This window comes from Chiroxiphia lanceolata, chromosome 11 (genome assembly GCF_009829145.1).
Source record: "Chiroxiphia lanceolata isolate bChiLan1 chromosome 11, bChiLan1.pri, whole genome shotgun sequence".
Taxonomy (NCBI): domain Eukaryota; kingdom Metazoa; phylum Chordata; class Aves; order Passeriformes; family Pipridae; genus Chiroxiphia; species Chiroxiphia lanceolata.
In genome coordinates, this window is record NC_045647.1 from 10,473,861 (window position 1) to 10,485,272 (window position 11,412).

Here is an 11,412-nt window from a genome sequence, read left to right on the forward strand (position 1 = left end):
TTGAAAACCGTATTTTATTAAATATACAAAAGCTCAGCACTTCTGTAGAAAATTGTATCTTCATCTCTAATTTGGTAATGCTGGCTAGTGTCCTGCATCATGGGCAAAACAGCAGCATTCCAACCCATTTCTCTCCCCAGTGGAGTGCAGTTCCTAACTGGTGGAGCAAAGTTGGTGCTGGTGAGCAGCAGGAAGATGCTGCAGTACCACTAACACGGGCCAGCTGTGTGCATGAGGCCACATCCCCTTCCTGTCCTTTCACTCACTGCTCCTGCTTTTACCAGCAGAACTGAGACACGAGACTGAACTGACAACATTCAAATACCAAAAGAATTAAAGTAATTAAGACTAATAAAGTAATTACGACTTCTCAAAACATTTATGATTTGTAACTCATTTCTCTGTCAGTACCATTTCTAGCAAACATTTGCTTTTATGTATGTTCAAGTCAAGTTCTTTTGGTACAGAGAACACTCTTCTGATGGTCATAAATAGATTTCATAAATGAAGACATTATTTTTGTACAGAATTGTATATACTTACAGAAACCCCCAAAACACTGTAGTGCAGGAGGGCCCATCTGGATGCCAGACTCCATCCTGGTGGAGAGACTTTAAACAGTACAAGAGTGTCTCCAGTCTCGAGTACTGGTTACAACAGAAATATGTAAACATGAGCCATCACAACACTACAAGAAGGCATTCCTCTAACATGATACAAAGCTCTTAATTTAGGCTACTAAAATCTATGAAAACTAGTCAGGCAAAAACGTTTCCATTATTTAATTTCATGGAGTATGTTCATTGTCCTTACTAAGTGAAATTCAAAAGAAACGGTATACACAGCAAAAGAACCCCAAATATTTTAAAGACTATATATTCAATTATAAAAGTTGTTTCAAGGCAGCAGGTTGTATATTTACAGGTTGGTGACCTCGGAGCATCCCTTTAAGTGCAATTTGAAGTTAAATTTTTGAAATACTTATATAATGGTATAGTCTGGGCTATCATTTTGGATGCTTAATCAAGAACAACTTCAGAGACTTTTAAAAGGTTAGGGGAAATCAATGCCTCTTAATAAATTCACCTGACCTCAGAGCATTGCTAACCTGGCCACTCATTATACTGAGTTACTCTGAAAATCCTCAGTCCAGAAGCACATGGTTTACATGAGTATTGTGTGGAATTTGCCTAAGCAATTTTCCCTTTAAACACACACACTGCCAAATGCATCAGCCAAAGGAGTGTACCTGACTGTGCTACTACTAGAAAAGGCAGCAGAGGGAGGGTTTGTCAGGGACAGGTACACACACGTATTTCCTAAGGATATCTAATCATGGTCCATAGGATCCAACTGGCACCTTCTCCAAAACACACCCACACCTGTCAGTGAGGACTTGCCAGTTCTCAAATCAGGGGAATTACTAAGCAGTAGGAGGCACAAAGCTGCTTGTTCACTAGCTTATCATCAACACAGACACTCCAAACTGCTTTTTTCCCCCAAAGTTGATGTCACTGACTTCCTACAAACAGCATCCTATAGTCCCATGGATAATGTGTATCAACAGTCCCATTCAAGACCCCTCCCCAGCTCTTGGTGCTCGCTGCTGAGCTGTGATTTGCTGGAAGCACAGTGCAAGAACCAGGACAGAAATGCACTTGAGAAGTTTCTAACCAGGATTCAGCTCAAGACCCGACCACCTCCTTCTCACTGCTGCTTCTTGGGTGGAACACGAGATCTTGCCACCACGACGGGAACCACGGCGAGCAGCGCGATGAGCAGAGCCCAGAGGGGGCGGTAGAAGAGCCACCCCACGGAGATGGTCAGGAGTGACAGCGAAGTGGCTACGCAGAAGGCAAACGCTTTTAATCCAATGTTAACCAGATCCCTCACAACAGGAAACCAGTCCACTGCAGAGAGAATGAAACATGGGATAAAGCAGTTGACAGGATGACAGTTTAAAAGAAAGCCTCGTTCGTGCCTAGGACCTGCACACTAACTAATGCAATCAAAAGACAGACTCAAGCTATTTATCATGAGCGCTGGATAAGGCATTCCAAGCATCCTCAAGGCATTTGATACTTAACCAGCGTCTAAATATATAAGGCAGGGCTATCGTGATCTCTTCAGACAGGAGGTAATCCAAAATGAAGTCTGGAGACTTGTCCAAGGCTTGAGAGGCAAAGGAGATGAACAGCCTTGCAGCTATGGAACAAGTCTAGGGCAACTGATACAAGACGCTAGCACGAAAATTATTTTCTGGTAACAATAGATCTTGCAGCAGCATGTATATGGATAAATAGATCCGAAAAAAAAGTTCCCAGCTACAAAGCAAATGATATCTTTGATGTCTGAAGTTTATACAAGTTTGAGGCATTGTCCTGCTTTTCTGTTTTTATTCCAGCATTTTTATAGGTTAAAAGGATAAACAAAAACTTTCTTTGCTGTTGTTTACAATGGTGTAGAATAACCAGACATGAAGACATATTTCTATACAACTACTGACTAGGACCTGTTGGGGGGGACCAGTTGTATGTGGGTGCAGAAAGTCATTGTCTTGCAGCACCTTTTGAAAGAACCAGCCCAACATGTGCTTTGGCTTCTGATTTTGGTAAACACTGGGCTTGGATCTTCTGAGACTGGCAACAGATATTTGCATGGGATTTTTTTAGTGTTCACGAAGCAACCAGATGGTTTTGGGATCCTGTTTACCTGCAGTTGCCTACAGTACTTTCAGATCAAATCAAAGTTCAAACCAGATGCCTCCTGGTCTCCAAACTAATTAACTGCATATGGGAGCAAAAGAAGACTCTCTAGAGGTTACAATCTTACTTGTAGATCATTTTACCTTTCTGTAAAATATCTTACCTAATGTGTAAAAGATTCGAGTCATTAGGCTGATGCCTACAAACATTGAGAGCCAGCCTGCTGCACGGAGGGCCCAGGTCTTCATGGTGTTACTCTGATGCTCCTTCTGAAACACCTCCTGAAAGCAAACACCATGACATGAAGCCTGTTCCTCAATTTCTTTCCAGATCCTCTTAATTCCAACACATTATGAGCAAATCAGAGCCAACAGCATTTTAGGAGTACAATTTGTCTTGTGCAAAGTACATTGCAGCTCATTCCACAGGGTTTGTGCAGTGTGGCAGTGCACTGCAATAGATTGCACAGTGCAGCAAGAGGGAAACTGAATTTTTTCCTGAATTAAGAGCCTAACAAGCACCATTTGACACTAAGCACAGGTAGAGAGCACACAGGTTTTTCTGCAGTTGGATACATTCAACATTAAGGTGGAAAACAAGATACCAATAAGTGACTGTACTAAAGACAGAAGGATCTGACTTCACTGTGCTTGGAGGAAGAGAGAAAAGGCAACACTATCCACTGATGGCTGAAGGAAAGGTGTGTGAAAGCGAGCAAGCAGGATGCAGGGAAGAAAAGATATAAGGTATTTTTGCATTTCATCAGGCAAAGCAAAGCAAAGCATCTATCTGCAAGACTTCTAAGATTTTTTTCAAAATGGGCTGTGTGACCCTCTGGCTCTAGAAAACGTTCACATGAAGACGGCTGGGATATAATAAAGCACTAAATCGGTGTATAACTGATTGATTACTTGTACATACAACTACTCTACAAATTATTCATTTGTAGTGAGTTAATTTTCAACAAACTAGAATTCATTCTAATGAAGATTCAAAGCCCACAGCAGAGAGGGGATTCTAGTGCTACTTTCAAGTCAAAACAAAAGCCCTTTTAACTGTTTTTGGGAGCTCCTATAAACTCTTGACATCTGGAGGTTTTTTTGCAGCAAGCCATGATACAATCATTAATGGAAACAAACCTACTAAAAGGAGTAAATGAATCACCAAATTGCTGGAGCATGCAGGATTTACTGGAGCATAATGCTCTGCCTGAAGGTTCTTTCTCAGCCACAATTGCAATAAACACTTCAAACAAGCCTGAAGTCCTGCTATTAGGAGCTGAAGAGAGAATACCTCCTATGGTTTATTTAATTAAAGCCTGATTTTTACTATTGTTATATGACACCTTTTCAAAAGCACATGCATGAATGTATAAGCAGGAAACTACCAAGGAGCAAATAAAAGCAAAATGAGAAGGCGCAGAAACAGTCTTTAAAGCAAAGGATGTTCAAAAGCATCACAAGAGGATTAAAAAAAACCCCAGGAATTATTATAGCCAAATTATGGACTGTTACTGGCCAAAGCTTGGCATTTTCTGCAACATACAGAGTGTGCAGGAACCTGGAAGGCAAAGACAGGCTACAGCATGTTGTTCTAGAAAAAGGAGGGAGAAAAGCCAATGTTTACATTGATATCTGCTCCACTAGAGCAGGCCTGAAGGAGAATGAGAGTTTGCTCCTCTGCTGCTTCTGCACTACCATCTCCAGTTTTAACCCTTCACTAGTACAGTGTGGTATCTCACCTCCACAGAGAGATCCCCAGGGTACAGGATCTCCAGGACGTCTCCAGACTTGGTGTGATATGGAACCAGCTGATCACCTCGCTGGCGAGCAACCACAGTCACCTTGGAACAAAGGGAAAAGTATTTACTGGTTACTGAGTTGGGAACAGAGTTTACAAAATACAAAACCAGCTGAAGATTCACCTTATCAGCAGAACCCAAATGGGGATCATCTCCACTTAGACCTGCATAGAAGAACGAGACACGAAGGTCTCCCACCTACAAATAAGAAAAGAATGGAAGTCAAGAAAGATTGTTTCACAAAGGAGAATCACAGGAAAGACAACTCAGCATGGGAACACCCTTTATCTTCTGAATGTTTATGTCAAATCAGAGGATATCCAGAATGATTTCCAAGCTGTACTTTTTCAGGGCTAGTTGACAGCCGAAACAGGAGAGCTCAAAAGCTGTGTTGCAATGCCCCCTCTGATTTAGCTGCAGGAGCACATTAACACCAATTATATGCTTTGTTCATCGCTACTCATTTCATCTTTTGGCAGAGCAGATCAGGCAGCACAAGCTGACAACAAGCCATTTCATCGTACTGCTTTCAGCAAGGCAAAGGTAGAACCCACCTCCCAGCACCATTCCATGTCTTTCCATTTAAAAGCATGGCAGACTCAAGAAAACAGAAGACAAAGAAGCAGGATCAGAAGCTTCCTGCAAGAGAAGAACTCATGCTGAAGGACTGTTCTAAGGAAGTCACCCTGTGTGATGGTCTGCACTCCATTTTCTGTATCTTTAAATAGAAATGGGACATGCCTCACTTTCTTTTTCACCTAAGAGTAATCACTGCTTTGGTTTATCTTTCTCGTCTTACTTCTGGACGCCTGGGGTTCTCACTGTGATAAAAGTAATCTCCTCCTCGGGTAACATCAGCATGTGGATCCTCAAGGTTTGCCAAGCTCAACCGCTTGAAGTCGTCAATTTTATCCACGAGACCTAAGGAGAATAAAGCATCATGTGAGGCCCAGTGTCTAACCTGGAACAGCCAATTTGCTGGCTGGCTTCCTGATTATCACTTGACACAACGGCTGTGGTGAAAAGAACCAAAGTCCACTGCTGATGCAACAGCAGACACAAAGCCAGGACAGAGCAATTCTTACCCTTAGAAAGGACAAAGCTAGGACAGAGCAATTCTTACCCTTAGAAAGGACAAAGCTGCCGACCTGGACGTTAGGAGAAACAGCAGTGAAAGACTCCACAGCCATGGCACTGAGGAACAGAGAGAGTCCCTGATTAGTCCCAGAATCAGACTCTTATTTTGCAGTATGTAATATACAGCACAGAAAAGGTATTATGGCAAACACCTGGAGAATGGCCAGCAAGCTAAAACTCAGCAATAAAAATGGCACATTATAGTGTAACTAAAATGCTGCAGATGAGAGATATAAGAAACAAATTCTATATGGCAATTGCCATAAACAAGCCTGTGAGCTCATGCACACTGATTTAGAAAAGGCAGCATGCAAGTGGCATGACAAGCTCAGGGGACATCTGCTATTCTAACCCTCTACTTGTAATAAAAGACAGAATTACTAATAGACTACACTAAAGGACAATAAAAGCCAGAAAGGAACCCATTCAAGTTCTCCTGCATGGTCCCATGGTCCAGAGGTAATATAATAATAGCTTGATGCCCAGCCATTACCAACGGACAGCTTGATTCTGGTCCCACCAGGCAGCTCTGAACTGCTCTCTAATTTCTTTATGCCTTCATTCTCCCAACTACCAAAAGAACAACAGTTTCCATCTACCTCACTGTGTTATGAAATTAGTCATTTTGCTTTCATCTGTGATCAGATCCAGTGACAGAATCCAGAGTAACTGTGCCAGGTGGAACATTACCTTGGGTTTTTGTGTCCAATTTCTTTATCAAAGTTTCTGCTGTTCACAACTTCTGATTTCCACTCTGTATCTAAACAGAATGATATGAAGATTGAGGAAAAGGCACTTGGATCTGAGTTACTGAAGACACCTCTCAATCAATTAATCAGCTCTAAGTCACACTTCTAGTAATACTGTTTACATCAAGGTATGTATGTGATAGTCTGTACTGATACTTAGATCCATCCTCCTAGCATATTAGGGAATGGTGGCATTTAGGGGGAAAAAAATAAATGTTAGGGATAAAATTGTAACTCAACTTTGCTGCTGGTATCTTCCATGATCAGGCTTTGATTCCTGGCTCCACACTTTGGGAATAACCTGGTTTTGTGAGGAAGGGCTGTGAGCTCTGCTGAAACCAGCAGAGCTGGAAAGAGTGGCAGAGAGAAAACACCACATACTGACTGTAAGCCCAACCCCAGCCCTCACTAAAGGGAGTGAGGGTAACCTATGGTGATAACAAGGGGCAGGGGGCAAAGGGACAGGAGTCTGGAGTGAACTTGAGCCTGGAAAAGGGCGAGAGCAAATGTGTTTTGCCAACACCGATTCAGTAATTAATTTATTGTCAATTAAAAAAAATATTTAAGTTAATTTTCCCCAGTCAAGTCTGTTTTGCCCACAATGGTAACTGGAAAGCCATCTCCCTATCTTTATTTCAACCTACAAGCTCTCTAATTCCTGTTCTTCCCAGTCTCTTCTCCAGTACCCCTGAGGAGGAGAGCAGGCAAGCAGCTGTGTGGGTCCTTGGCTGCCAGCCAAGCCTAACCCACCACAGCTAATAATACACAGACTTTCACTGGACAGAATCCATCAGTCTTGAGAGGGCAGCTGGTTTTTTAAATGGCATTTCTTTTTGTTCCCTGTCAGCCTATAAGGCTGTTTTTCACAGCTCACAACCACTAGCTTTGCTCCTTATGTACCTCCATGCAGCAGGGTCCAAGGTTTCACTGAGCTGGGTATTTTTACATGATCACACCCAGAAACTGCTGCACGCCCACGTTACACATCCATGAGCTTTAATCAGAGATAAATGAAGCACAGAGACCAATCTCCAGAAACACGATGACTCAGAGTATTTTCCTGCCCCTGGGCAGATCAGAATATCATGCTCAGTTCTGCTTCTGCCAAAAAAGCCTTTGGCAAAAGCCACAGTGCACATCAGAAGGGGCTGGTGGTTTTCATTACCTGGTATCAACACATAAACAAGTTTTCAAAAGGCTCCCTTACAGGAGGCAGCAGCTACACTGCTCTTTCCTGTCTATTCTCTGCTGCTCACAGCTGATAAATGCCCAGTTACTCCATGTCTGAAGTGTAATCTCAGGTGTAGCTTTGAACAAACTTCCATCTCTGCCCATTTCCTGTCACTGGGGTCCTTGTGAGTCCCATCTCTGGAGTCTTCTATCCCTGGATGCTGCTCTGAACCTTTAGTAGTTCCAGGACAAGACTCAGATTTTCTGCAGTGCTTTCTGCTAACGGCGCATCTCTTTTCACCTCAGTTAGCTCAAGAAAGGAGGTTCTGCTGCTTGTTTAGGTATCAGAACTTTTGTTTATTTCTTCACATTCCTTTCCTTTCTTTCCCAAGACGAAAATTCAGGTTTTACCAAAAATAAACAAAATACACACACACAAAAGCCCAAAGTTACATGCATAAAAAAAGGTACTTTCTGTTGATCAACTTACTGTATGAATACTTTGTCTCTTTCTTAATCTCACCATTCTCTTCATATTCCCTGTAGAGAAAGTGGGTTGGGATGAGAACCAAAACAGTGCACACACATCCCTGCTCAGGGCAGAATACACTTTACAAATGAAATGAATAGACAGATCACTGGCAACACAAACTTATCTTTATACGTAACTTAACTCTTCTCCGAACTACGGGCTCTGAAGACAGAGATTCTCTGTATAAGGAGAAAACTACACACAAATGCTGAACAGTCACAACCTGTTTATTCCCATGTTTCCAACAAGAAGGTGTTGACTAGATCAATGAGGAACAACCAGTATTAAAGACAGTGAGCTGACCTAAATCAAATGTTTTACAGATGTACCATAAGCAAGCTAAAACTGAGAAATTGTTTTTCAAACCTTCACAACCTCTGACTTTTTTTGTGACATGAAAGACATTTGGAACACGAATTCTGTGCAGTCAGACCTACCTAAGAGCTAATAACTTTCATACTACTGTCAGTGGAATTATTAGTAATAGCAGAAACATTTTCCCTATTTGGTTTGCAACTACGAGTAGAGTAAACATCTCATTAGTTTTGTAAATTGCCTTGAAAAGGTACAAAGACTGCAATATTGCCTATGGTGAGCTAACTCAAATGTTTCTCAAACAACTAAAATTTCCAATTTACTTTCAAATCTAGAAATTAATGTTGTTTTTTGATTATTAAGGTAGCAGAGTCTTATAAAAAATCAAGAAATCGTGTCTTGGTTTAGTTAAGTACTTCAATTTGCACACATACAAAGTACTAGAGAAATTAAGAGATTGAATGAAGTTAAAAAAAAATTGTGATGGGAACCTGTTAATACAACAGTTTTATAAAGAACTTCTAAAGATTACTTTCACTTACTTGGAATCTTCATATTCTACCCACTGGTACATTTCCACGTTACGCTTAAGTTTGACAGCCTGGATGGAGAGCCCATAGCTGGGGTCAAACAAGGGCTGTGGAAAAGTTAAAGAAAACACAAGTCAGTAGAAATGCTGTACCTCACAAATTCAAACACACATTTGAATACAGGATAAAGTTTGGGTGGTAGCTGGCAATGCTTACAGAGGAGGAGAAAAGCTACACATCTCTCCTGGATATCAAACATAACTTCAACTGGCAAAGACTTTTCCTTCTCTCCAAGGTTGAAATACTCATATCCTCAAGGTACTATTTCATTTACCTTAGATGTACTCAGAGCACCAGACAAGTGCACCAGTGTCCCTTCATTCTGCTGCGAGATACTGTGGATGGTATCAAGAGGGACCACAAGAGAAAGTCCCTCATCAAGAGATTTGGCTGTCCTTAACGCTCGTCCCTGCAACCGAGAAAACCAAAATCAACTTGTGGAGAATCAATGGCACAGCAGTGTTTTGTGAAAAAGGTTAGAAGACAACTAAACTGAAGACCACAAGGAATGCTTGTGTATTCAGCCTGGAGGCATATTTTCAAAACACACTTGTACTTCTCCACTCTCTCTGTGTCTGACATAGTTTGGGGCAGTATTTCTTCCCCACACAGCAGGACCATTAACACTGACTAAGCTTCTCAAACATAAATTATTCCTACAATGGTCCAAAGCTCTTCACTTCTTTTGTTCATTGTTCATGAATAACTGCAAAAATGACGCAAATTATGGTCCCTTTTCCACAGATCCAGGACACTTCCTGGCAGCAGTTTCCCCTGCCTTACCATGATGTCATGGTGTGCTTTTTTCTGCAAAGTCATTGAAATTGGGAGTAGTTCTTTTTCCTCATATAGAGGTACAAAAGGAAGTCTCAGGTGAAAATTCACAAAATTATGCTCCCCCACTCCAAAACTGCCAAAGCCTGTATGTTTGCAATGGTAGGGTGCTAGGATTCCCTGCTTATTCTTTTTTTTAACCTAAAACCAAGATATAAAATAACTCTGAGAATAAATTAATAAGTAACACTCCTGGTTTTGCAACACGGGGTATGAATTCCTTTAGCACAATTGTAACAACACCAGAAATTAGGGTCTTTTGTTATCCCAAGAAAAGAGAGAAGGCTGGAACATGGCTGGCTCATGCAACTCCCTTACAATAATACCACAGACTGTTTCTGCATCAGTCTCTCATCTTCTGTCTCACCACACACTACCCTGGTCTCTACTACACTCAGTTCTACAGAAATACTATCTGTGGCCCTGTGATTTCACTCTTCTCTTATATCCCAAGCATAAGCACCAGGTTGTCCAAACATAAACTCTTCTTCTTATGGATGAAGTAATAAAGCTGTGTACAAACACTGACAATATTTCACTTACTTCATTGGTAAAAAGAAGGTAGAAAGCCAAAAGAAATGTCACAAGTCCCATCAACATGCCACCAGAAGTCTCGCTGAGCCTCTCCAGGAACCCTGGTTTGGACTCACTTGTGATTTTAACATGCTCTTTTCTGCTGCCAGTGTCAGAGAACTGTTGGAGATAAACCAAAAATGCAATATTGGTGTGAAAGGGGAAAGCATTCTGTTTCAAAACAAGTCTGTTTGCTTTGTTAATACCACTGCTCTATAGAGTAGCACCTCTTGCCTTGGACCAAAATTTTCCCACACTTATTAAATGACTCATCACACTTTTGAAATCACAAATACAATCAATAAATAAAACTCCAGCCTGATGGAAAAAACCGATTTCTTTCACAGTGGTTCAAGCTTTCTCCAGTTTGTCTCTAGGTTCTGTATTTGGTGTCCACGCCCTGCATTCAGGCCGTGACAAACTGAGTAACAGTTCTGAATTCCAGACCAGCTAAAACATCGCTATAAATAACAAGTTACACTTCACCTCACCAGCGACAGAGCGCCCGCATACTTCAAAATAATTACATCCAGGGCAACAAAAACCGATAGCTTAAAACAAAACCGCTGCTGCTGTCCTGTGAGAGCCCAGGGGTTTATCTGTGCGTAGGCGGGCTGTGGGGGATTGCCAAAATGCAGCTTTAGATCAGAACACGCACGCAGCCAAAGCAGGGGATGGGGCTTCTCTCTGTCTCCTCTGGAGATGCCCGGGGGCTGTGACCTGTCCAGGCCTCTGGTCCCAGCCAGGGCACCTCGTGGGGGGAGCGGGCCGGCCCGGGCGGCCGGTGCGAGCAGCACTTACGTTCCTCGACATCTTGAGCCTGTTGATCCCTCCGGGTACCACCACACATAGACCACAACAGCCGCGCACCGACAGCCGCGCCCTCCTCCGCCTCAGGGCTCTCCCGCCCCCGAGCCGCTCCCCGCCCGCAGCGGCGCACGCCGGGACGCGTAGTTCCCACCGCGGCCGGGAAGCCCTTCCTCTCTCCCTGCCCCTCTCCCTGCCT

The 11,412-nt window shown here is 42.4% G+C and overlaps 1 protein-coding gene across 2 annotated transcripts; it reads right to left on the reverse strand.

The window, feature by feature from the left end:
- Positions 1–3: 3 nt before the first annotated feature.
- TMEM43 (transmembrane protein 43) lies at positions 4–11,373 on the reverse strand. Of its 2 annotated transcripts, none has more exons than XM_032698673.1 (12): positions 11,208–11,373; positions 10,377–10,529; positions 9,274–9,408; positions 8,952–9,046; positions 8,053–8,102; positions 6,334–6,403; positions 5,630–5,700; positions 5,306–5,427; positions 4,630–4,704; positions 4,447–4,548; positions 2,869–2,986; positions 4–1,910 (listed from the first exon to the last, which is right to left on the reverse strand). In XM_032698673.1, the coding sequence occupies exons 1-12, from the start codon at positions 11,217–11,219 to the stop codon at positions 1,708–1,710; spliced, it is 1,206 nt and encodes a 401-aa protein (XP_032554564.1). In that variant the 5' UTR covers positions 11,220–11,373; the 3' UTR covers positions 4–1,707. The 2 variants fall into 2 exon arrangements, with proteins under 2 accessions (XP_032554564.1, XP_032554565.1); XM_032698674.1 differs by having other exon boundaries at positions 10,377–10,526; positions 11,208–11,371.
- Between the last annotated feature and the right edge of the window lie 39 nt (positions 11,374–11,412).